The 27,069-nt window shown below is 41.3% G+C and overlaps 1 protein-coding gene across 1 annotated transcript; it reads left to right on the top strand.

Moving 5' to 3' along the window:
- The first annotated feature begins 5,874 nt into the window (after nt 1-5,874).
- Nucleotides 5,875-27,069, top strand: F2R (coagulation factor II thrombin receptor). Its single transcript, XM_036848927.1, has 2 exons — nt 5,875-6,391; nt 23,742-27,069. The coding sequence occupies exons 1-2, from the start codon at nt 6,304-6,306 to the stop codon at nt 24,935-24,937; spliced, it is 1,284 nt and encodes a 427-aa protein (XP_036704822.1). The 5' UTR covers nt 5,875-6,303; the 3' UTR covers nt 24,938-27,069.

Here is a 27,069-nt window from a genome sequence, read left to right on the forward strand (position 1 = left end):
GACAGCAGATCGTGGTGGGACTTCTTGGCTTCCATAACCATGTGAGCCAGTTTCAATAATAAATCTCCTCTTACATACGTCTCTATGTATCCTATTAGTTATGTTTCTCCAGAGAATCCTCACTAATACAAAAGGGAAATGAACAGATATGAGAAGTGAAAGATATTGAGTTCACCTTATATAACTTGAACAAGTTTCTATTGTTTTCTTTTTAACAGATACTGAATTTGACCTTTTACTAGCACTCCAAACCACAGGGATAGTCTACCATTCTGTCCATGGTATACTTAGTGGAAATGCATTGTTGACCTATTATAAAAGATTAACTTTACTTCTAAACCCAAAATACCAATGCAGGTTTGTATCAACAAAAGGTGGAAACAGGACTTCCGTTGGTTAGCTTGTACCGTGATTACAGATCTACTGTTTGCTTTAAAAACAAATGTAGAGGGGCTTCCCTGGTGGCACAGTGGTTAAGAATCCGCTTGCCAGTGCAGGGGACACAGGTTCGAGCCCTGGTCTGGGAAGATCCCACATGCCACGGAGCAACTAAGCCTGTGCACCACAACTACTGAGCCTGCACTCTAGAGCCCGCGAGCCACAACTACTGAGCCCATACGCCTAGAGCCCGTGCTCTGAAACAAAGAGTATCCACCGCAATGAGAAGCCCACGCACCGCAACAAAGAGTAGTCCCCGCTCACCGCAACTAGAGAAAGTACAGCAACGAAGACCCAATGTGGCCAAAAAATAAATTTAAAAAATAAATTTATTTTTTAAAAAACTGTAGAGATATCCGAACAAAATCTGGAGAATCGCACACCTAATTTGAATACAACTTGATTTCATTTTGTAGAGGCCTGGATATCACCACTGTTAGCTTCCAAAAGGAAATTACTAAGGCAAGTTTTTGGGATATAGTGTTGTCCTCAGAGGGCTTCAAACAGGGGAGGAGTAACTGGAATAGCTGAAGCAGGTAAGTATCTAACGGGTTTAAACAAAACTGCTTTCATAGGATCTTGGGATTAAAACTTTCACCATTTGGATAGTACATTTGTTTTAAAACACTACTAAATCCTAAAAACACTATGAGAGGATAGCTAGTGACTCATTTTGGTGCCAGACAAGTTCAAACAGGGGAAATGAAAACTGGGAACCAATATTAAGTGGTTCCAATATGAATGACGCTGCAATGATGAGATGTCATTTCCAAGGGATATTAACATGTTAGGTAGCCATCTCTGGTTGGGTCAATTTTCTACTCCAGGGAACCTGCATGTATTTGCTCTAAAACCAGCAACAAAAAGGTTTTGGTATGGGTAACATGGAACAAAAGAAGTAGAGAGATTGATATCTTCTTCAAGAAGCCCTAAAGAGCACACAAATATTACAGGAACTTTTGTAGAGAAAACAGAACATCACGAACAGACCATAACACAAAATGGGAAATTAATCACAAAAAAGCCAGTCAAAACTTCCAATAACTTATGGATGGAAGAAGATAGAATGAAGTTGACAAAATATTTAGGCCTGAATTACATATGTGAACATATCAAAACTCGCAAAATGTAGCCAAAGTGGTCATTTCAGGGAGAAGAAGTGAAAATTAAGCTAAGCAATCTGTTCAAAAGGTTAGGATAATTAAGAGCAAATCCAAAGAAAGTAGAAAGAAGGAAAATTTTAAAAGGCTGTGTGAAAATTAAGGACACTAAAATTAAGCAATAAAAGCATCAAAACAAAAAGATGGGCATTGAAAAATGGTCATTTCCAACCTTTGGCCAGATTCATCAAGGGGGAAAAAAAGCAAAAATAAGTTATATTAGGAATAAAAGTGGGGCCAAAACTACAGATAAAATAGATACCTTTAGAAGAATAAAATGTGGTTATATAATACAAGGAAATATCAATACTATAGTTTAAAAAATTTAGATATACAGGTATCAAACAGGTAAATCTAAAAAAATGCAAACTGCAAAAGTATTCTTAGAGTATGTTACTCTTCGTGTAAATATTTAAAACACACAAAACAATACTAAAAAAAAAAAAAAAAATTGAGGGGAAACACATGTACTAAGCTAAAAGTACAAAAATGTGGATGAGAAAGTTACTCTTCCAGGCAGGTAAAAAGAGTGGAATCAGAAAAGGGAAATGAAAAAGCTTAAACAATTTTATATATATATATAATTTAATGCCATGGGTGTTATATTAGGCTCTGTAGTTTTCTATGCTTGAAATATTGTGTCATTTAAAGAAAAGCAATACAAACTATATGGAATCCAGTTCTTTTTCCCCCTCAAAGCAGTGGTTTTCAAAATGTGTCCCCAGCAGCCTCAGCATCAGCTGGGATCTGGTTAAAAATGCAAATTTTCAGTCCATTTCCCAGACCCACTGAATCAGGAACTCCGGAAATGGAGCTTAGCACTGGGATTTAACAAGTCTTCCTGGTGATTCTCATCCATGCTAAAGTTTGAGAACCCTGTCTTAGAATATTGTTACTCAAAACTTTGGTCTGGAAACCCTCAGACATTACCATCACCTGAGGGTGCTTGTAAAAGTGTAGAATCTGATGCTACAGGTCTTGGATGGAACCCAGGAATCTGCACTTGTGCATGTTAAAAGTCAAAACCACTGGTTTTTTTTTTGTTTGTGTTTTATAACACCTTTATTAGAGTATAATTGCTTTACAATGGTGTGTTAGTTTCTGCTGTATAACAAAGTGAATCAGCTATACATATACATATATCCGCAAATCTCCTCCCTCTGTCTCCTTTCCACCCTCCCTATCCCACCCCTCTAGGTGATCACAAAGCACTGAGCTGATCTCCCTGTGCTATGCGGCTGCTTCCCACTAGCTATCTATTTTATATTTGATAGTATATTTAAGTCCATGCCACTCTTTCACTTTGTCCCAGCTTACCCTTCCCCCTCCCCGTGTCCTCAAGTCCCTTCTCTACGTCTGCGTCTTTATTCCTGTCCTGCCCCTAGGTTCTTCAGAAACTTTTTTTTTTCCGATTCCGTATATATGTGTTAGCATGTGGTATTTATTTTTCTCTTTCTGACTTACTTCACTCTGTATGACAGTCTCTAGATCCTTCCACCTCACTACAAATAACTCATATTTCATTTCTTTTTATAGCAGAGTAATATTCCATTGTATATATGTGCCACATCTTCTTTATCCATTCATCTGTCGATGGACACTTAGGCTGCTTCCATGTCCTGGCTATTGTAAATAGAGCTGCAATGAACATTGTGGTACATGACTCTTTTTGAATTATGGTTTTCTCAGGGTATATGCCCAGTAGTGGGATTGCTGGGTCATATGGTAGTTCTATTTTTAGTTTTTTAAGGAACCTCCATACTGTTTTTCACAGTGGCTGTATCATTTTACATTCTCACCAACAGGGCAAGAGGGTTCCCTTTTCTCCATACCCTCTCCAGCATTTATTGTTTGTAGATTTTTTGATGACGGCCATTCTGACCGGTGTGAGGTGATAACTCATTGTAGTTTTGATTTGCATTTCTCTAATGATTAGTGATGTTGAGCATCCTTTCATGTAAAACCACTGTTTTTGAAGGTAAATTCACTTTCTGGTGGCTGCTCAGCTAGCAATCCACAATCTTTAGAGAACACTAAAGTGAGGAAGAAATACCTCTTTCTGTTCCACTCTCCTCCTTTGTTCCGTGTATTGCAGCCCCACTCTAATGGATACTTTAGTTAATGTGCACAAAGAATTTAAGCATTTCATTCTTTCAGCAGCCCTCTTTTTGTCACTAGAGGTACATTCTGTTCTAATAATGAAGCACAAAAAGAAAAATTCCTTTTAAACTTTACAGTTTTAGAAAATGGTTATAACATTTTCCAGCAATGAAACAGATAAAATTTAAAAGTATAGTCAGAAAAGTTCATGAAGAACCTAGTGGTAAGACAGGAATTAAGACACAGACCTACTAGAGAATGGACTTGAGGATATGGGGAGGGGGAAGGGTAAGCTGTGACAAAGTGAGAGAGTGGCATGGACATATATACACTATCAAATGTAAAATAGATAGTTAGTGGGAAGCAGCTGCATAGCACAGGGAGATCAGCTCGGTGCTTTGTGATCACCTAGAGGGGTGGGATAGGGAGGGTGGGAGGGACGGAGTTGCAAGAGGGAAGAGATATGGGAACATATGTATATGTATAACTGATTCACTTTGTTATAAAGCAGAAACTAACACATCATTGTAAAGCAATTATACTCCAATAAAGATGTTAAAAAAAAAAGTATAGTCAGAGTATTCCATTCTTAAGGCTATACATACATATATACTTGCATGGGATTACAATTTCTTGAATGATGGACAGAAACTTTTAACAGTGGTCATCAAGCAGATGTGGTTTTTAGAAGGGAAGGCTGAAGATACATTTACTTTTCATTTTATATCCTTGAACTGTTACAATATTTTGTCACATGTATTAATTACTTTTATATTTTACCCTGTATTTGATTCTGAGATGGCCTTTCTTTGTGTTTAAACAATCCTGCAATTGAGATGCATCTTACAAGCAATGGTATGTCACAGTTTAATTGGCACCATTGTTTTTCTTGCTTGTGGTACATAAATCAAAATGACGTTTTGAAATCAGTGGCGTCTTAGGGTTGATAAAAAATAAATAGTATGTTGATAGAGAATGAAGAAATATCTAATTTTAATGATTCACATCTACTCTTGGATATGTTTTCCTCCGAGAATTGAATAAGCAATTTTTTAAAAAATAGCGTCAATGAATTGGGTTATTCGGTAATTTACTGAGCAACTTCTATGTACAACAAGACGCTGTGCTCTGAGGATGATAAGGGGAATACAGGGAAGAACGAGATGGTCTCTGCTGTATTTTCTCCACTGGTTTAAATGTCAGGGCGCTCCTTGGGGAATGATAACTGCGCGAAATTCCCTTTTTAAAAAGCTTAGAAACCTGACCAGTGACTCTCAATAGCAGTTTATCAGACCCAGGGTGCAGAACACACCCCGACATCTGGGAGGAGAAGGGGCTGCGGGTAAACTTTCCCAGAAACGGTCCGTTGAGGGGACCCATTTCCCTTTGCGGTCTGAAAGACGCGCTCACTAGATATGCTCTCTAAACAAAATAATCTGCGGGCTCCTCCCCGCGGAGCCTCAGCCGCGCTGTCCCCCAGGGGGCCCTCAGCCAGAGGCTCGAGTGTCCTTCCCCCCCTTGACTTGAATTTGGCCGAACTCCATTAAACTCGGGTCGTAGCGTCCGGAAAGTGTGAGTTACCTGGGCACTTCGACCTCCGGGCATCCCGCTCGCAGGAGGCGCCCGAGTACTGCCCGGCGCGCGGGGAAAGCCCAGCCCGCCCGCCTTCTGGAAGAGGCCGCGTGGGTGGGTCCAGCGCGCAGCTCGGCTGAGAGCTCTGGATAGAGGGAGAAAGTTGCAGCCGTGCCCGAGTGCGAACGCGGAGAACCTGTTCTTGGTACCGGATGATCGTATCCACTCGCAGTCATTGTGTCGAAGAAATAAGTGCCCGACGTATGAAATATCTAAGTAGCGAAACAAAGGGAAACGAGTAAGAAACGTCAAGAATTCTATTGAAAGCTAAGAGCCCCTTCTCAGCGGGCAACCCTGTCTCTCTACAGTATAAACTTTTAAATCCACTATCCCCAAATTACTAAAACACAAGTCACTTTCAAACTTGTAGCTGAACGCCGAATTTTCAAATGCGGCGCAGTGCTCGGCCTGAGGTCAGGCCCGAGGGCAGGGAGGGGCGCATCCCTGATCGGAGGTTCTCTGCCAAAGTCTTTGCTCCCCGAGAGCAAAGGCTCCCACCAGACTGAGTTACTGGTAGCTTCGCGGGCCCAAGGCGAAGGCCAAGGAAACAACGTCTTAGTTGCGGGGCAGTGTCTAGCAGCCGGGGCGCGGGGCGGGCGGCGCACCGGGAGAGAGGGCCGGCTAGGTCGCCGAGCGCCGTGGGTGGCCCAGCGGCGGCAGAGGGACCGGCGGGCGGCGGCCGCGTCGAGGCGCACACTCGACGCCAGGGGGCGCCCTTTCCGACCCGGCGGCCGCGCGCCCCGCCCCCGCCCGCGCCCAGCGCCCCTTGTCCTGCCGAGCGCCGCCAGACACGCCGAGCAACCTCCTCCTGCCAAGCGTCTAGCGCTGTGTCTGCACGCCCCGGCCGCCCTCCGGGCTCTGCGCGAGGAGGGCGTGGGGGGACAGAGCGTGCGGCCCGAGCCTCCCGGCGGCGGGGCCCGTCTCCCGGAGCAGCGCCGCACCGACCGCGCCGAGCGCCCCGAGCCTCCGGACAATGGGGCCGCGGTGGCTGCTGCTCGCCGCCGCGGGGCTCAGTCTATGCGGCCCCTTGCTGTCGGCCCGCGCCCGAGGCACCAAGCCAGGTGAGAGTTGCCCCCGGCATTCCCTCCCTGTCCCCACCCCCGGCCCCGCAGCCCGGGCCTCCTCGGGAATGGGGCGGGCGGGAGGAGGAGGGACGCTGCTGCTCCGGGACTCAGTGGGTGCCCCTGACTGCGCCTGCTGCCACAGCGTCCCCCGGGAGCCAGACGGGCGTTCGGGCTGAGATCGGAGTCTCAGCAACTCATATCCAGATGGGGTGCCCGTCCCACCCCCGCTGCGGGCTCAGCTGATGCCCCTTTGCACTGGGTTTTGGAGGATGCAGCCGGCCCCGCGGCAGGGTTTTGGATATGGAGGAGGAGCGGGGTCGGATTTTCTTGGGGAAGCCTGAGGGACCTCGTTGCATTTGTTGTCACTGTGTGGTCTGTTTCTCCCAGGACCACCCCAAAAAGAAAGGGTTTCACGTTGCTCCACCAGTAAACGTTCCGGGTTTTTCAAGATGCGGTCGAGAACCGCTCCCGCTGAAGTTTTGTCTTGTTGGAATTGTTTTTCTTGCACAGTTTGCAGGCCAGGAAAGTGGTGCAGAGAAAAGCTTAGTGCCTTGGCCCGCTTAGTAGAAAACTACAGGCCTTGTGTGCAGGAGGCGGTCGTGGTGCGGGATGTTGGGTGCTAACAGGATAGCCACGAGGCGGTGGCGGCGGTTGGGAGGCTTTGTTTGTTTGTTCTCTAGAACCCAGTCTTCCAAGCTTCCAAGTGAGTTGAGGAAAGAGATCCCCTCCTCAGAATCCGACTCCCTCAGACCCTATGGGATGAAACCATTTCAGTTTCTGATCTGCCGGGAGCAGGAGGTTTCTCACCTAGAATACATTCATTACTAATAGTGTGTATTTTTAAGTATCTGACTGCTTGAGCAAATAAATGTACTTTCCAACCTCTCGCTCTTAAAAAAGCAGGGCGGAGAAGTTGCTTTTAGCCTGTAAAAACCCTAGTTAAAAAGGGAGGGCGGAAATGTTTTTATTTCTTTGTAGCAATAGTACTTTGTAAGCTTTCAACCCCTTTTTTCACTTAGAAACAAATTCTAGCTGTTTTTCTTATTATCTGTGAAAGACTGTGTACTCTATTGTTTTCACACCAGAAGGAGTGTAGGCGTATGGAGATTAAGAGGTGACAGACACAGCATTTTCCCTGCTCTCCATGTTTGCTCAGGGTGAGTTTTGAGGTGATGCTTTTAGGAACACTAAGAGGCCCACATAGGAACCCAAAGATTTTGGGCCTGTGTTAGCTAGAGAATTCAAGACTGCTGTTTCTGCCACACTTTTTGCTTTTTCGTCAACCCGAGTGGGGCGTGCTAGGATGCACAGATCTGGCATAGGCAGAAAGAGAACTGAATAACATTGGCCGATTTATCTACACTGGATTCTGGGACCACTTTGGGAGGGAGAGAAGAAAAGAGGATGAGAGAAGAAAAGGAACGCATGTTAAGTGTCATATTCTGAGAAAAAAAAAAATGTGCCATATTCTGGGTCAAACCCTGGGCCCGGAGGCATTTTCACTTCACATTATCTCATTTCACCCTCTCAAATGTTTCTCCCCTTTTGCTGATTCTGAAATTAAGTCTCAGAGATGATGCACCCAAATTCCAAATAGAGGAGGGGGTCCTGGATGCAAGAAATAAGTGGGGCTTTGTCTTTGTAGTTTTAAATCACTAATAAAATCAACCAAAAATAGGTCTGCTTTTTATTATCACCGTGCATCCGCAATTCTAAACAATGTCTGTCTTAACCAGCTCTATGTGATGTGAGGAGCAGAGAGACCCCAGCTATAGGAAATGCCTCCAGGACTGGCCCTGCCCACCAGTGTGAGCTTTCTTGAAGCACTCTCGGGCTTTCTGTCCCCCCACTCATTTTGGCATTTCCTGCATTGTCACTTTGTGAGTATGTCATCTCCCAGGCTAAGATTATAAACCTCCGTTTATCCCTGTGGAGTCTAGAACAGATATTCACTCAGCAGATACTTGTTGAGAAATTCCTAAGTTCATTAACCAGTTTACATTCCTTTGTCCAGGCAATTTAAGTGAGATGCTTTCATCAAAGAGCGTCAGTGTTCTAGAAGTGATGTTCATAAATTCTATAAAGATCTGGAGAGTGAAAGGTACCAGAACAGCTGATGGTGACTGTGGCAGAGGGGGTTGGATGGGAGATTCTGTGTACTGCCTTCCTACCCACCGGGTCAAGCTCAATTCCCTAGCATAGAGGGAGGTGCCCCTTCCCTTGCAGGATGGGTCCCTAGCCTTGTCCAGCCTCCCTTATTTCAGAGCCTCCCCTATTACATAACCTGTTACATTACCTGTACTTCACCCGGCCCCCACCCTCTAGTTCAACCTGCAAGGTAGAACTTTCTCTGGCTTCTGTCCCCTGGCCACTCCCTCTGGCCAAAATGCCCTTCCCACACCCCACGTGTTCACATTTAATTAAGAACAACCACCTCATATCAAGAACCTACTACAGCCAACACCCTGCTTAGGTACATGACATATACTACCTTACTTATTCCTCTAGCCACCTTTTGAGTAGATGTCATCCCCATTCTACAGGTAAGGAAACTGAGGTTAAGTCACAAGTGCAATGAAGTAGAACTGGGATTTGATCACAGGCCTTTCTTTCCTAAGTGCAAGCTTTTCTACACAGGAAATTTAGCCAATATTTTATAATAATTGTAAATGGAAAGTAACCTTTAAAAATGGTATGAAAAAGTAAAAAGATTAAATTGTGACAAAAAAGAATTAAAGAAAAATAATTGCATAAAACAATATAAAATTGTACTATTGAGCATATGACCTAGAAATGTAATATATACTTGACAATAACAGTGCAAAAGAGGGGCATAGAATGAAGCTATGTTGGAGTTAGGAATTGACACTAGATGGCAATTTGAATCCTCAGAAAGAAATGAAGGGAATCAAAATGGGAAATAAGATTAGTATCAAAATAAACTCTATAAATATAAAAATCAATTAATTAAAATTGAGGTGAAATCTACATAGCATAAAATTAACCGTTTTTAAGTATACAATTTAGTGGTATTTAATACATTTACAATGTTGTACACCTACCACCTCTATCTAGTTCCAAAAATTTTCATCACCTCAAAAGGAAACCCGGTCCCCATCAAGCACTCAGCCCTCATCCTCCCTACCCCCAACCCCTGGCAGCTACCAATTTGCTTATTGTTTCTCTGGGTTTACCTCTTCTCCATATTCCATGTGAATGGAATCATACAATGTGTGGCCTTTTGTATCTGGGGAACTATATCCCCTTTACTATGGGATACTCACAAAAACCCCAGAAGCATCATTAGGAACCACGGCCTTGGTTTACTTTTGACTGTGATGCTAGTATCAAGGGCTCACAGTTTCAACATTGAGCATTTTCTGTTTGTTTCCCTATTTTGTGGTTTCTTTCATTCTGCCTTTCACCCTCTCATGCTTATGCCTAAAACTGTCAGAGTATATAACTCTCTAGATTGAGCTTCCCCAGACACTCTCTCCCACATTGACCTTGGGATAAGGCTTGGAAAAACCCACGAAGTTACGCCTCCTTTTCCTCCATCCCAAGGCATCTAATGATGTTTTGCCACTTAAAAGGCCATTACCGGCCTTTATACATTTATTTCCTTTCAAAAGAACCTGCAGTTGGAAATAACAGGAATAATCTGAAATTTGCACTTCAAAACACATTTATTGAACTTTAGGAAAGGACATAATCTAATCTCATCTATTTATATTTCAAGTCTATGGTGTATTAGAAGTCAGGTATTATGGTATATTAAAGGAGTGTTTTCCAGTATTTTCTTTTTTGCTAACCAGCAGTAAGGACTGTAAGAAATACGCTTTACATGATGACACAGTTGCTGCCTATGTGTGCAATAAATATTCATGGGCAGTCATAGTGTATAGTGTATAGAAACAAAAGTTTTACCAACCAGTACTCACCTTTACCACATGCTATGCATTCCAATATTTTCTACACTATTCTATCTTTTAAAAATCTTGTTACAGTCCTGTAAATTGATTGCATAAGCACTGTCAATTCTCTGCCATCATTTAAAACCTAGTGCAGCAGGTGCAGTGCACTGTTCTGCAGTTAGCAGAACTGAAGTACTTTTTGGCTTTACAAGAAGAGTTCTGCTTTCCAGGAAGTGCTGTTTATGATGGTTTCTATCATCTCTAGAACCTAATTTGTTTGAGTTCAGGTTTACAAACTGCAGTAGAACTTGGGTGGGGTTGGAGCGTGGTGACAGCTTGGTTCCGGGGAAACTGGTGATTATAAACATCCTTTACTGTGAATTAGTTTTCCTTTCAGCTGGTCTTGGAGAGTAGAGAGCGGTGTTCCCAGGACACTGGGCTCAGGGCCTGTAACTTTGGGTGGAGAACAGGCGTGGAGGAAGGGGGAGAGCCAGGGAATCAGAGCCCTTCCCAGAGAGGCCTGCTAGTGTTCTGACCCCACGAGTCAGGCCCTGGCCTTCAGGAGGGGACCCACACACTTCTTAGTGCCTGCAATGGCCTTGGGTGCACTGACATTGACATTTTCTGGTTGCCTTCACTTCCTGTAACCTCCGCTCTCCCAGCTTCCCCCGCCGGTTTGCTTTCCTATGCTCCCTGTGGAGTCCCTGCTCCAGAAGGTGGATGGGAGGAGAGGCCACCTCAGATACTGGCGATCTCTTCTTCACTCTGCAGCCAGTGTTTACCTTATTCTACCTTTAATTCTGGCTTTTCCATAAGAGGGTTTTGTTCACTTACTTGCTCTTACTCTGCTGCATCTGGGACAATATTTTAAAAATTTGTTTCTCTGTTTAGTCCTTGAACATCTCTTTACTACATCTGTCCTGTGAGGACTGGGTTGTTGGCATGTGGCTGGTGTGTCACCAAGGTCAGCAGGACTCCTGATTCCCAAGCAACAGCTGTGCACATCATCAACTGAACTTATACATTCACGTGGCCATGTCCTGCCTGCTATAGTTCAAAAGGGTGGGTAGATTCATTTGTTTGGTGAAATGCTTAGAGAAAAAAAAGTAGTACTCTTTTAGGAGTATGTCCTGTATTCACAACTTTTTTAACGAGACAGGGTAAGGTGGTGTGATTCAAAGGGTATGAGCTTTAGAACCAGGCAGATCTGGGTTCAGATCCCAGCTCCTTCACTTCCTAGCTGCGTGACATTGGATTAGTTACTTAGCCTCTCTGTGCCTCCACGTTGGCCATAAAATGGGGGTTATAATGCTTATCTCGTAAAAATGTTACAGTTACATGAGGTAAGTTAAGCGAAGTAGCTGACACATAGTAGGTGGTCGACAAGTGTTAAGTGTTCTTCATACACCAACTCCTCCATATTTCAGAAAAACCTTGGAGGGGTTGGTATCAAATGAATTCTCTCAGTGTAAAACTATGTTCACACAAACATTCAAGAACTTTTTCCCCCTTAAAACTAACACAAAAGAAAAACAAAAGCAAAAACTGTTGTCCTTAGTTTTTTTTGTTTGTTTGTTTGCTTTTTATCCCTCCAGTTGTTCTAGGTTCAATCTTTTTTCTTCTTTTTTTTAATTTTTGAATTTTATTTTATTTATTTTTTTATACAGCAGGTTCTTATTAGTCATCAATTTTATACACATCAGTGTATATATGTCAATCCCAATCTCCCAATTCATCACACCACCACCCCCGCCACTTTCCCTACTTGGTGTCCATACATTTGTTCTCTACATCTGTCTCAATTTTGGCCCTGCAAACCAGTTCATCTGTACCATTTTTCTAGGTTCCACATATATGCGTTAATATACGATATTTGTTTTTCTCTTTCTGACTTACTTCACTCTGTATGACAGTCTCTAGATCTATCCACATCTCAACAAATGACCCAATTTCGTTCCTTTTTATGGCTGAGTAATACTCCATTGTATATATGTACCACATCTTCTTTATCCATTTGTCTGTCGATGGGCATTTAGGTTGCTTCCATGACCTGACTATTGTAAATAGTGCTGCAGTGAACATTGGGGTGCATGTGTCTTTTTTTTTTTTTTTTTTTTTAAATTTATTTTATTTATTTATTTATTTTTGGCTGTGTTGGGTCTTCGTTGCTGCACGCGGGCTTTCTCTAGTTGCGGCGAGCGGGGGCCACTCTTCCCTGCAGTGCGCGGGCTTCTCATTGCAGTGGCTTCTCCTGCTGTGGAGCACGGGCTCTAGGCACACGGGCTTCAGTAGTTGTGGCACGCGGGCTCAGTAGTTGTGGCTCGTGGGCTCTAGAGTGCAGGCTCAGTAGTTGTGGCACACGGGCCTAATTGCTCCACGGCATGTGGGATCTTCCCGGGCCAGGGCTCGAACCCGTGTCTCCTGCATTGGCAGGCGGATTCTTAACCACTGTGCCACCAGGGAAGCCCGCATGTGTCTTTTTGAATTGTGGTTTTCTCTGGGTATATGCCCAGCAGTGGGATTGCTGGATCATATGGTAATTCTATTTTTAGTTTTTTAAGGAACCTCCATACTGTTCTCCATAGTGGCTGTATCAATTTACATTCCCACCAACAGTGCAAGAGGGTTCCCTTTTCTCCCCACCCTCTCCAGCATTTCTTTGTAGATTTTCTGATGAAGCCCATTCTAACTGGTGTGAGGTGATACCTCATTGTAGTTTTGATTTGCATTTCTCTAATAATTAGTGATGTTGAGCAACTTTTCATGTGCCTCTTGGCCATCTGTATGTCTTCTTTGGAGAAATGTCTATTTAGGTCTTCTGCCCATTTTTGGATTGGGTTGTTTGTTTCTTTAATATTGAGCTGCATGAGCTGTTTATATATTTTGGAGATTAATCCTTTGTCCGTTGATTCGTTTGCAAATATTTTCTCCCATTCTGAGGGTTGTCTTTTCATCTTGTTTATGGTGTCCTTTGCTGTGCAAAAGCTTTTAAGTTTCATTAGGTCCCATTTGTTTATTTTTGTTTTTATTTCCATTACTCTAGGAGGTGGATCAGAAAAGATCTTGCTGTGATTTATGTCAAAGAGTGTTCTTCCTATGTTTTCCTCTAAGAGTTTTATAGTGTCCGGTCTTACATTTAGGTCTCTAATCCATTTTAAGTTTGTTTTTGTGTATGGTGTTAAGGAGTGTTCTAATTTCATTCTTTTACATGTAGCTGTCTAGTTTTCCCAGCACCACTTACTGAAGAGACTGTCTTTTCTCCATTGTATCCTTGCCTCCTTTGTCATAGATTAGTTGAGCATAGGTGCGTGGGTTTACCTCTGGGCTTTCTATCTTGTTCTATTGATCTGTGTTTCTGTTTTTGTGCCAGTACCATATTGTCTTGATTACTGTAGCTTTGTAGTATAGTCTGAAGTCAGGGAGTCTGATTCCTCCAGCTCTGTTTTTTTCCCTCAAGACTGCTTTGGCTATTCGGGGGCTTTTGTGTCTCCATACAAATTTTAAGATTTTTTGTTCTAGTTCTGTAAAAAATGCCATTGGTAATTTGATGGGAATTGCATTGAATCTGTAGATTGCTTTGGGTAATATAGTCATTTTCACAATATTTATTCTTCCAATCCAAGAACATGGTATTTCTCTCCATCTGTTGGTATCATCTTTAATTTCTTTCATCAGTGTCTTATAGTTTTCTGCATACAGGTCATTTGTCTCCCTAAGTAGGTTTATTCCTAGGTACTTTATTCTTTTTGTTGCAATGGTAAATGGGAGTGTTTCCTTAATTTCTCTTTCAGATTTTTCAACATTAATGTATAGGAATGCAAGAGATTTCTGTGCATTAATTTTGTATCCTGCAACTTTACCAAATTCATTGATTAGCTCTAGTAGTTTTCTGGTGGCATCTTTAGGATTCTCTATGTATAGTATCATGTCATCTGCAAACAGTGACAGTTTTACTTCTTCTTTTCCAATTTGTATTCCTTTTATTTCTTTTTCTTCTCTGATTGCCATGGCTAGGACTTCCAAAAGTATGTTGAATAATAGAGGTGAGAGTGGACATCCTTGTCTTGTTCCTGATCTTAGAGGAAATGCTTTCAGTTTTTCACCATTGAGAATGATGTTTGCTGTGGGTTTCTCATATATAGCCTTTATTATGTTGAGGTAGGTTACCTCTATGCCCACTTTCTGGAGAGTTTTTATCATAAATGGGTGTTGAATTTTGTCAAAAGCTTTTTCTGCATCTATTGAGATCATCATATGGTTTTTATTCTTCAGTTTGCTAATATGGTGTGTCACATTTATTTATTTGTGCATATTGAAGAATCCTTGCATCCCTGGGATAAATCCCACTTGATCATGATGTATGATCCTTTTAATGTATTGTTGTATTCTGTTTGCTAGTATTTTGTTGAGGATTTTTGCATCTATATTCATCAGTGATACTGGTCTGTAATTTTCTTTTTTTGTAGTACCTTTGTCTGGTTTTGGTATCAGAGTGATGGTGGCCTCATAGAATGAGTTTGGGAGTGTTCCTTCCTTTGCAATTTTCTGGAAGAGTTTGAGAAGGATGGGTGTTAGCTCTTCTCTAAATGTTTGATAGAATTCACCTGTGAAGCCATCTGGTCTTGGACTTTTGTTTGTTGGAAGATTTTTAATCACAGTTTCAATTTCATTACTTGTGATTGGTCTGTTCATATTTTCTGCTTCTTCCTGGTTCAGTCTTGAAAGGTTATACCTTTCTAAGAATGTGTCCGTTTCCTCCAGGTTGTCCATTTTATTGGCATAGAGTTGCTTGTAGTAGTCTCTCAGGATGCTTTGTATTTCTGCAGTGTGTGTGTTGTAACTTCTCCTTTTATATTTCTAATTTTATTTTATTTTTATTTTTTTATAAATTTATTTATTTATTTATTTTTGGCTGCGTTGAGTCTTCGTTGCTGCACACGGGCTTTCTCTTGTTGAGCTGAGCAGGGGCTACTCTTCGTTGTGGTGCGCGGGCTTCTTATTGCAGTGTCTTCTCTTGTCGCATACACAGGCTTTAGGTGCGCGGGCTTCAGTAGTTGTGGCACTCAGGCTCAGTAGTTGTGGCTCTCGGGGTCTAGAGCTCAGGCTCAGTTGTTACGGCGCATGGGCTTAGTTGCTCCGCGGCATGTGGGATCTTCCCGGACCAGGGCTCGAACCCGTGTCCCCTGCATTGGCAGGCAGATTCTTAACCCCTGTGCCACCAGGGAAGTCCTCATTTCTAATTTTATTGATTTGAGTCCTCTCCTTCTTTTTCTTGATGAGTCTGGCTAATGGTTTATCAATTTTGTTTATCTTTTCAAAGAACCAGCTTTTAGTTTTATTGATCTTTGCTATTGTTTTCTTTGTTTCTATTTCATTTATTTCTGCTCTGATCTTTATGATTTCTTTCCTTCTGCTAACTTTGGGTTTTGTTTGTTCTTCTTTCTCTAGTTCCTTTAGGTGTAAGGTTAGATTATTTGAGATTTTTCGTGTTTCTTGAGGTAGGCTTGTATAGCTATAAACTTCCCTCTTAGAACTGCTTTTGCTGCATCCCATAGGGTTTGGATCATCATGTTTTCATTGTCATTTGTCTCTAGGTATTTTTTGATTTCCTCTTTGATTTCTTCAGTGATCTCTTGGTTATTTAGTAACGTATTGTTTAGCCTCCATGTGTTTTTGTTTTTTATGTTTTTTTCCCTGTAATTGATTTCTAATCTCATAGCATTGTGGTCAGTAAAGATGCTTCATATGATTTCAGTTTTCTCCAATTTACTGAGGCTTGATTTGTGACCCAAGATGTGATCTATCCTGGAGAGTGTTCCGAGCACACTTGAGAAGAAAGTGTAATCTGCTGTTTTCAGATGGAATGTCCTATAAATATCAATTAAATCTATCTGGTCTATTGTGTCATTTAAAGCTTCTGTTTCCTTATTTATTTTCATTTTGGATGATCTGTCCATTGGTGTAAGTGAGGTGTTAAAGTCCCCCACTATTATTGTGTTACTGTCGATTTCCTCTTTTATAGCTGTTAGCAGTTTCTTATGTATTGAGGTGCTCCTATGTCGGGTGAATATATATTTATAATTGTTATATCTTCTTCTTGGATTGATCCCTTGATCATTATGTAGTGTCCTTCCTCGTCTCTTGTAACAGTCTTTATTTTAAAGTCTATTTTATCTGATATGAGTATTGCTACTCCAGCTTTCTTTTGATTTCCATTTGCATAGAATATCTTTTTCCATCCCCTCATTTTCAGTCTGTATGTGTCCCTAGGTCTGAAGTGGGCCTCTTGTAGATAGCATATATATGGGTCTTGTTTTTGTATCCATTCAGCAAGCCTGTGTCTTTTGGTTGGAGCATTTAATCCATTCACGTTTAAGGTAGTTATTGATATGTATGTTCCTATGACCATTTTCTTAATTGTTTTGGGTTTGTTTTTGTAGGTTCTTTTCTCCTCTTGTGTTTCCCACTTAGAGAAGTTCCTTTAGCATTTGTTGTAGAGCTGGTTTGGTGGTGCTGAATTCTCTTAGCTTTTGCTTGTCTGTAAAGCTTTTGATTTCTCCATTGAATCTGAATGAGATCCTTGCCGGGTAGAGTAATCTTGGTTGTAGGTTCTTCCCTTTCATCACTTTAAGTGCATCATGCCACTCCCTTCTGGCTTGTAGAGTTTCTGCTGAGAAATCAGCTGTTAACCTTATGGGAGTTCCCTTGTATGTTATTTGTCATTTTCCCTTTGCTGCTTTTAATAATTTTTCTTTGTCTTTAATTTTTGCCAATTTGATTATTATGTTTCTCGGCATGTTTCTCCTTGGGTTTATCCTGTATGGGACTCGCTGTGCTTCCTGGACTTGGGTGGCTATTTCCTTTCCCATGTTAGGGAAGTTTTTGACTATAATCTCTTCAAATATTTTCTCTGGTCCTTTCTCTCTCTCTTCTCCTTCTGGGACCCCTATAGTGCAAATGTTGTTGTGTTTAATGTTGTCCCAGAGGTCTCTTAGGCTGTCTTCATTTCTTTTCATTCTTTTTTCTTTATTCTGTTCTGCAGCAGTGAATTCCACCATTCTGTCTTGCAGGTCACTTATCCGTTCTTCTGCCTCAGTTATTCTGCTATTGATTCCTTCTAGTGTAGTTTTCATTTCAGTTATTGTATTGTTCATCTCTGTTTGTTTGTTCTTTAATTCTTCTAGGTCTTTGTTAAACATTTCTTGCATCTTCTCGATCTTTGCCTCCATTCTTTTTCCGAGGTCCTGGATCATCTTCACTATCATTATTCTGAATTTTTTTTCTGGAAGTTTGCCTATGTCCACTTCATTTAGTTGTTTTTCTGGGGTTTTATCTTGTTCCTTCATCTGGTACATAGCCCTCTGCCTTTTCATCTTGTCTATCTTTCTGTGAATGTGGTTTTTGTTCCACAGGCTGCAGGATTGTAGTTCTTCTTGCTTCTGCTGTCTGCCCTCTGGTGAATCTGTTGTCCTTAGTTTTTAGTGGCAAGTAAATGTGCATAAAATATTTGCTTTTTTTTTCTTCTTTTTTTTTTTTTTTACTTTTCATTTTATATGGAAATTTTCAAACATACCAAAAGTGGACAGTGTAATTACCCCCTATGTGTTGTTTTATTGGTACTCTCACTTTCCTCCTCCCCAAATGGACAATTTTAAAGCAAATCCCAGACATTGTGTCACTTCATCCATAAATGCATCACTATATATCCTTAGAGATAAGAACTCTTTTCTTCACATAACCACAATACCATTATAACACCTAAACAAATGGACTGTTTCTTAATATCATGTACTGTTCAGTCGGTGTTAACATTTTACTGATTGTCTCATAAATGCTTTTTACAGTTGGTTTACTTGAATCAGGATCAAATGAGGCCCACTGTTGCATTAGGTAGATGTGTCTCTTAAATCTTTTAGTCTATAATGGTTTTCCCTCTTCTCCTTTTTCAAGGCTGTTTGTCAGAGAAACAGGGTCATTCGTCTTCTAGACTTTTCTACATACTGGATCTGGCCAGCTGCATCTTGTAGTGGTGTTCAACATGCCCTTCTGTCCTCTGCATTTTCTGTAATGTGGTCCATCTGCAGGCTTAACCTGATCCAAGTTTGTTTTTCTGCAAGACTACCTGAGCAGTAGTGCTGTGTACACACCTGTTTCATCACCTCAAGATTGTCTCTCTTTTTGAGATTTTAAGGTTACTCAGTGGACTCAGGTGTTGTCAGATGATCCAGTTGTTAGAAAGTTCCCTATCACCTATCCTTTCACCTAACGTTTTTAGCAACAACTGATGATCATTGTACTAAATCTTATTTCACGAAGAGCTTTAAGATGCATTTCTAAATCTGTTACTGTTTCTGTGTTTATGAGCTGGAATTATTTTATAAAGTAGAACTTTTCCTCATTGACTCTTTGGTTTCCCTGAAATATTTTTTTATAGAAAAGGCAAGACAAATGCTTGAATCTTGCCTTTATTTACCAATTTTCAGACTGGGTCCCCTCATTTCCTCCAAAAGTGACAAAAAAGGTTTTATTTTCCTTTGAGCATCATTATGAACTCATAGATCTTAACAAATATGACATGTTTCCAGTGTTTCCATTCATTTCCATCATTATTCTCTTAATGATTTTTGGCCAGTGGGGAGCTCTCTTTGGATCAACTTCAGAGTCTTTCTGACCTGACCCTAATGTTCTTTGAAGACGTTCAAGACTCCTCTTGTGTTTTTCCTCCCCCCAGATCTGGAACCAGCCATTTCTTTAAGGAACACTTCTTTTCATGGTGTGCGTTTGCATTTGAGACAGTGGAGTCTTCCTGTAATGTTGCTGTTTTCTGCTTGGAGTTAGTATGTTTCCATCATTTTTCCATCATCCTCTTTAGTTCTCTTTAGCCTGTAGTGTTGAGTCACTCGTGGAGAAATGCAGGGTACATCTCTCTTGCTGTGTGTGTGAATGTAGGCAAGGTCCTGGGACTTACGCTTTCTTAATTCCCAAAAAGCATGAGCCCTATAGGCCAGTGCTCTGAGTCGGAACCAAGGCTGACATGTTGTGGGAGGATGAAATGGTATAACTTCCAGGATCACATGGGACCTTGAGAGAGCATCTGGTCACCACTCTGCTTCCAGGCCAGATCTCGTCAAAGTCAGAAAAAGCACTGTGCCTGACTAACTAATTTTTAACAATCTCCAGAGTTAGAGTCCACACTTAAGCTCGTTAGCAATACGCTATGTTCAACAACAAAATTACTCTAGAGCCATTTTAGAGAAACCTAAATTAAGTGAAACTTAGCAACAAGTATGAGAACCAATTTTAGGACCTGACTTAGTTTTTTTTTTTTTTTTAAACCATAACTTAAGAATAAAAACACAGATGGGTTACAAGAGCTTTTCATACACTGACAGGCACTTTCTCCTTGACCTATGAGTTGGGCTAGGACTAAAGGAAAAGCAAGATACCCAAACTCAAATTTCAACCTAAGGGGCTTGAGCTAGTTGGATTTATGTAGTCACCTGGAATTGGTTTTGTTCTTTCTTTGATGTTGGTATATAGTTAAACAAACAAACAAAATTTGTTGACATCCTGTAATCCCATAAAAGCCAAAATATCAAACCTATGGTGGCAAGAATAGGTGATACCTTAGGTAATGATATTTAATCAAGGGATTATGCATTCTTCCTGGGCTCCAGCCTATAAAATGTCATGTTCCAGTGGGTATAATGTTTCTGTCATAAACACCATACTGCCCAAAAAGGCCTAGCCAGGGAAGAAATTTTTGAAAACAAATACTTATTCCCGAAGTACTAAATACAGAGTAAAGCCTAATGAGAGTTTAATTTTCAGACCAAGTGATGGCATCTAAGAGCTTAGTTATGAGTGTTCAGTAGTTTTCAAGAGGTGTCACTCCTCTAGGTCATGTCCTGATGCTCACGTGTGTGTGCACACATGCGTGCATGCACTTTTCTCCCTTCCATGCGTGGCAGGAGTCCTCAGTCTGGTCAGGTCCCCAAAGCTACAGCAGAGAGTCATGTTATTTTAAGGTTCCTGTGGGTCAGCGTTTTTGAAGACACATATCTTTGTGGCCTTAAAATGCCAGAACTCATTCATTCTTTTCTTCTGCTTCCCACACATTCTTGACCTCGAGGGTAGCCTCACTTCCCACAGGGGCTGTTGTACCAGGGTCAGGCCCCCATGTGACTGGATCAAGATGTACAGAGTGAATTAGATGCTTCGAAAGGGGAAGGAAGCGATACTTTGGGAAACGGTTGTGAATTTGAAGTTTGATTTACGGCTCTGAATACTGGGGCCCCGTACCTTACAGCCTCTTCGTGTCCCTCATCACACTGAAAAACCAAACACTGCTAAATGTTTAGGAAGGGAAGAGGAACAGATTCCATTTTAATTTAAAATGATTGAGAGTGAGCAAAAAGCAAACCACGTTGAAGTGGTAGGGGAAGAAGAATAATTTCTTACACTGATTAATTTTTGAAGTTTACAAAGTGAACGTATATCCTATTTAACATGTGATGCCCCTGGCTGCCAGATTTGTAGGCCAGACAGGTATTGGGATCCGATTTTAATGATTCTGAGACTGAGTTCAGAGCAGTTAAGTGACTCCTGGTAGAGCCAGTATTAGAATGCAAATCTGTGATTAAAAGCCAACTTAAGGTCCATACCTACCACATGTGGGGCAGGGTACTGCAGACTCAGAGTTAAATAGGAACAGTTTCCTACCCTTGGAGAACAATCTAGCTGTATATGTGTACTCAGAGGCTCATCACTGCAGATTTCTTTTTAATTAATTTTTATTGGAGTATAGCTGCTTTACAATGTTGTGTTAGTTTCTGCTGTACAGCAAAGTGAAGCAGCTGTATGTATACATATATCCCCTCTGTTTTGGATTTCCTTCCCATTTAGGTCACCACAGAGCACTGAGTAGAATTCCCTGTGCTATACAGTAGGTTCTCATTAGTTATCTATTTTATACATAGTAGTGTATATATGTCAACCCCAATCTCCCAATTCATCCCATCCCCTCCTTCTCCCCTTGGTATTCATACATTTGTTCCTTATGTCTGTGAAAATGATACAGATCACTGCAGATTTTTTGTTCTTCCCCTGTGACAGATCTGCCAGATCACCCCTTTACCCTCAGGGGACCCACTCATGCTCTTGCTGAGGTCATCTGACCTCAAGCTTTCACTACCAGGCCCTGTTCTACTGTGTATCGGTTGGTGCTACTTTAGGTTTGCTTTTCATTTTGGAAATAGATGCCAATTTATTGTATTTTATTTTCTAGTTCTAGAATTTCCATTGGTTGGTTTCGTTGCTATTTTCTATTTTTTCGTTCATTTCAATGAAATCTTTTTCTTCCCTTCATTGAGCATAGTTGCAACATACCCTTTAAAATCCTTATCTGCTAATTCCAACATCCGGGTCATCTTGAGATTGGTTTCCATTGATTGTCTTTTTCTCTTGAGACTGGGTCACACTTTCCTGATTCTCTTTATATCGAATGATTTTGAATTGTCTGCTGGACATTATCCTACTGTAAAGACTCAAGATTTTGTTTTATTTCTCCAAAGAATGTTGGTGTTTTTGCTTTAGCAGGCAGTTAATTTGGTTGAACTCAAACTGCAAACGTTTCCTCTTGAGCAAGAAGTTCAAATAGCACTTCCATTCTTTTAACACATTATTGACCCGGGGATTTTTGCAGAAACTAACACCTGTGGCCAAAATACATCTCCAGTCAGAAATGTGTTAACTCTAGCAGAGCTGCTTCACATCTTCCCTGAGTGTGCAGGTTCTAGAGTCAACCCAAGCCTGGGGCAGAATTTCCACTGGAATTTGGTGCTCTCTCTATCCCTCTCTGACTTTTTCTTTTCTGGGATTCTCTCCTCACTTTCCAGTGATTGTAGTTGCCCTGAACTCTTTCCTCTGGTTCTTCAGGCAATAGAGACTACGGGTTTTCTATCTGAGTTTCAACCATCTTTTGTGGCACTGACTTTGGCCTTCTCTCAAGCTAAAAGCCACTGAAAACAATGAACCCACCGGTTGCCATCCTTTCTTTGAAGATCCACCCCTCCCCTCCCTGACATGACCCTGTGAACCTAAATAACTTCAGGTCATTGATTTGGGGGAGGAAGGGGATCCAGAGTTTGTAATTTTTTGTAATTTTTGTCTAGGGTCTGGTAGGACCTTACAGAAGCAGAACTATCTCTTTTATTGCATTATGCCCCTCTGTGTAAGTTTTTGTTTGCAGGAAGGTTCCACTACTGAAAAATAAAACCGAAAGCTTAAAAATCCGCTGTACTTACCCAATTTCCAGCCAGTTTTCATTCCTCTAACATCACTTCTGAGTAACATGTGTATCCAGCCTTCGTGGCCAATGCCTCCAGGGATAGAAACCTCATCCTTTTCCCCCTGTGGTTTCTCTCCCCACTCCTCAGCTTGCCAAGGCCCAGCGAAGGCTCTCTGTCCGAGTCTCCTCAGTGACAGAATGTTAGCAAAGCTCCTGGGAAGGAAAAGCTGGTTGAGTTCCAGCAACTAAGTGCTGCATTTCTTTGATGAACATTTCAAATGGATGTTTTTGGTGGAGGAGGGTGATAAAAGAAGGACGTTTGCAACTGACTTCTGGTTGATACTCAAAAGAGCCTGGTTGGCCTGGCATCTGCCTGCATGCATGTGGCATTTTGGAACTGAGCTGAGGAAGGCCACTGGCCTAGGACATCTGCTGCGTTGGCCCGCTAAGGAAGGAGACAGGAAGATGACGGTGTGGTAGATACCTTGTGGTTACATTAGTCGATAACCTGAGACTGTGGCTTGGACCCAAATATGAGGAGAGATTTGGGACATTCTACTGTGTAAACAAACTGAAGCTAGTAAAGGAAAGCTACTGTCACATGGATAACGGTCATGGAAATGGGTGCCCTCGGTTCTACTCAAGTTCACCTGTAGCTCCGTAACCTTTAAGATGTTCCCTCAACTTTCTATGTGGATTTTTCCACAAGGAAGAATGGATTTCAAGGGGTGGCCACAAGCTAAATGGAGAAAATGTATACATGCAGACATACGGATGAAAGAGAAGTCACATAGTCTGGGAGTGATTTGTTTATATAGACAGTGGCTCATATAGAAAAGAAGTCACGGCTCTTTTCTTTCACATCACGTCCTCAGCCTTTCCTGATGTCTGCAGATCTCTGAAAGTGTATCGTTCACCTCATATCTCTGAGGGGCAGAGTTTGAAAAGGGTTTGCTGTGCCAGAACAAAATGTGGTACACTACTTTGAGTTAGCTAATTCCCTGATAAAATCTGTGATCCCCTTGTGTATCACCTGCTCTTTACCACCCACTCTCCTAGGAAGAAAACAAAAAGCAAAAGTAAAGTGTACTCTCTCCTTGTCTCTTTTGCCTTTTTAATTCGTTTTAAAATTTTTACTTTTCAGAGTCAGAAGCAACAAATGATACTCTGGGTCCCCGGACATTTTTTCTCAGGAATCCCAATGATATATTTGAACCAATCCCACTGAAGGAGGATGAGGACCAAAATGAAAGTGAATTCACAGAAGACAGATTAAGCTCCGGCAATAGAAGCAGTCCTCCTCAAAAATTACCCCCCGTGTTCATCTCAAAAGATGCCTCAGGATATCTGACCAGCACCTGGTTGACTGTCTTTATCCCCTCCGTCTACACCGGCGTGTTCCTCGTAAGCCTTCCTCTAAACATCATGGCCATCATCGTGTTTATCTTGAAGATGAAGATCAAGAAGCCCGCCGTGGTGTACATGCTGCACCTGGCCATGGCAGACGTGCTCTTTGTGTCTGTGCTCCCGTTTAAGATCAGCTACTACTTTTCCGGAAGTGACTGGAGATTTGGGTCTGCCATGTGCCGCTTCATCACCGCGGCGTTCTACTGTAACATGTATGCCTCTATCATGCTCATGACGGTCATCAGCATTGACCGGTTCCTGGCTGTGGTATACCCCATGCAGTCGCTCTCCTGGCGTACTCTGGGGAGGGCTTCCTTTACCTGTCTGGCCATCTGGGCCATGGCCATCGCGGGGGTGGTACCTCTGCTCCTCAAGGAGCAGACCACCCAGGTCCCGGGGCTCAACATAACCACCTGTCACGATGTGCTCAACCAAACGCTGCTCGAAGGCTACTACTCATATTACTTCTCGGCCTTCTCTGCCGTCTTCTTTTTTGTGCCGTTGATCATTTCCACAGTCTGTTACGTGTCTATCATCCGATCTCTTAGCTCTTCCACGGTTGCCAACCAGAGCAAGAAGTCCCGGGCTTTGTTCTTGTCAGCTGCTGTTTTCTGCATCTTCGTCCTTTGCTTTGGACCCACAAACGTCCTGCTGATTCTACATTACGCATTCCTTTCCCATAATTCCATGACAGAGGCTGCCTACTTTGCCTACCTCCTGTGTGTCTGTGTCAGCAGCATAAGCTGTTGCATTGACCCCTTGATTTACTACTATGCTTCCTCTGAGTGCCAGAGGTACCTCTACAGTATCTTATGCTGCAAAGAAAGTTCAGATCCCAGCAGTTATAACAGCAGCGGTCAGTTGATGGCAAGTAAAATGGACACCTGCTCTAGTAACCTGAATAGCAGCGTATACAAAAAGCTGTTAACTTAGGAAAAGGGACCGACAGTGAGTTAAAAAGAAAATGTTAAAAAAGCAAATAACCTGAGGATTCTACTTAGTCCCTGACAAAAAAGTATTTACTTTACCATCTAAAACAACAAATGTATGATTTACATGCCTCCTTATGAGAGCCATTAAGCATATATATTTGTTAGTTACAGGAAAAAAATAACAGGAATAGAAAACAATGTTATTACAAGAGAGTGTTACAACAAGAACTGAAATGTCACTTTTTTCATAAATTTACGTGATTTATTATAGATATATGTGTGTGTGTGTATATGCATATTTATACACATATACTTGTATCATTTGCAGTGCAGTATAGAATAGGCACTTTGAAACCCTCTCTTTTTTTCACCAGAGATTATGGAAGTAAACTCTGATTCTCTGATTTCATTGCAAAGTTTAGGTTGGAGTTTAGCCCTGAACATCTGAAGAAGTCCATCAATAGTGAGGGATTCTACAGTTTGGACTTACACAGCTTTTGCCAATAAGTGTTTTGAAATTGTCCAACGGCAATGTTTAAGTTATTGAGGGATGAGACTTAGTACTATCTGTGTGTAGAGAAAGTTCTGCTGTTTTTCATGTTAAACGTATCAAAGTTTGAATTCTAAAAATTATTAAAACAGATAATATGGGTAGCATTTTTACTGTTTTACATGCCGTGTGTGTAAACTAAGAATGAGCAGAGGTCCCACCAGTGACCTGAGGTTGGCTTTCAAAGCACCCTGCCCCCAGATGAAGGACTCCAAGCATTAGGTACAAGACAGGGCCAGTTCAGAGAACAGAGGGACCAGGGCCACCATGTTTGCTGTCTCCTGCTGGGATTCCCTCAAGGACTGGCCGTGAGCTTATCATGTTTATTAGAAGTTGGCCAAGTAGGATGTGCTATCCCAAGAGATAATGAATATAAAAGACTGCCCGTTTTAAGAATGGAGAAAGAAGGCACGTTCACTTCTAGCAGTTATGCTGCAAGGACCATTCCCAGATGGAAACACCTATATAGCAAACATGGACACCCATCGTGTGCTCTGAGCACCCTAATGGGTCCTGGGCAAATAGAGTTGAGTCAGACTGAAACCTGCTGTCAAGAATAACAAAGTGGGCCGATACACAGAGTGGGACGTGTGAAAGAAACACATCATTAGGTAAAGAAGTGCTTTTAGCCAGATGTCACCAAGCAAGTTCCACATAAGTGTGGCAGATAAAGAACTTTGAACATTTGGGTTACTTCTCCCTGTGGTTATAACTTGAGATAAACATAATATAGTACAGGAAGTGTGTTTTTAAAAATGACTCCTTCAGTAACAATATGAAATGTTTTATTACAATGTTATTCAAGCAAGATAAAAATTATAAATTCTGTACGTAATATGATCGCCAATCTGACTATGTATCAACATGAAAACAAAGTTTTACATAAAAGAGATTGAAAAAAATAAACCAAAATGTCAACTAAGGATTAAAAAATATTAAGTCCTTCAGTCTGTCTTAATTGGACTCTATTTACAAATGTTTTGTTCAATAAATTACTCAAATCAGATTTTTAAAACATTAATTATGTCAGTCAGATTAGAAATGGCAGAAGAAAATGGAATTGACTTTGAAATCCAGGAAAATTATTCTCTATTTTCCATTCACTTTTCTTAAGAGTTAATGAGATGATTTTACAAGCTATGATGAGTATCAAGTACAGAATATCCTCATGTATTTGAGAAAATAATTTGAAAATTAGGTTGAATTATATCTTTCTTTCCTTATGAAAAAATGTTGGCATTTTAAACAAACAAAAAGAGTAGAAAGTTGTAAGGCAAGTACTTACCTATTTAAAAGAGCAAATTGTTTCCGAATGCCGTAGAATGATTTACATAAAAGTATGTCTTGTAAGTAGAAGCTAACATTGTTTTTATTAACTTAGTTACGATATTCATTTTATCCAACTTAGTGGAGATATACTGTCATTGATTATTCATTCTGTTTATATTAAAATACCTCTGACTTAATAAGACTCATTACTGTATTATCAGTATGTACTTATAAAATATTACATCACTGTTTTTATGTTCTTTTTAAAAAAATGTATGTAACCTCTATTAATAAACCTGAAAGTTTGCTTGGTA

This window comes from Balaenoptera musculus, chromosome 3 (genome assembly GCF_009873245.2).
Source record: "Balaenoptera musculus isolate JJ_BM4_2016_0621 chromosome 3, mBalMus1.pri.v3, whole genome shotgun sequence".
Taxonomy (NCBI): domain Eukaryota; kingdom Metazoa; phylum Chordata; class Mammalia; order Artiodactyla; family Balaenopteridae; genus Balaenoptera; species Balaenoptera musculus.

Excerpts from the sequence above, each read along its gene's own strand:
- F2R (XM_036848927.1), top strand. The coding sequence starts at position 6,304 with ATGGGGCCGCGGTGGCTGCTGCTCGCCGCCGCGGGGCTCAGTCTATGC. Across the intron at positions 6,392-23,741 it reads CGCCCGAGGCACCAAGCCAG|AGTCAGAAGCAACAAATGAT; the intron begins GTGAGAGTTGCC and ends TTTACTTTTCAG.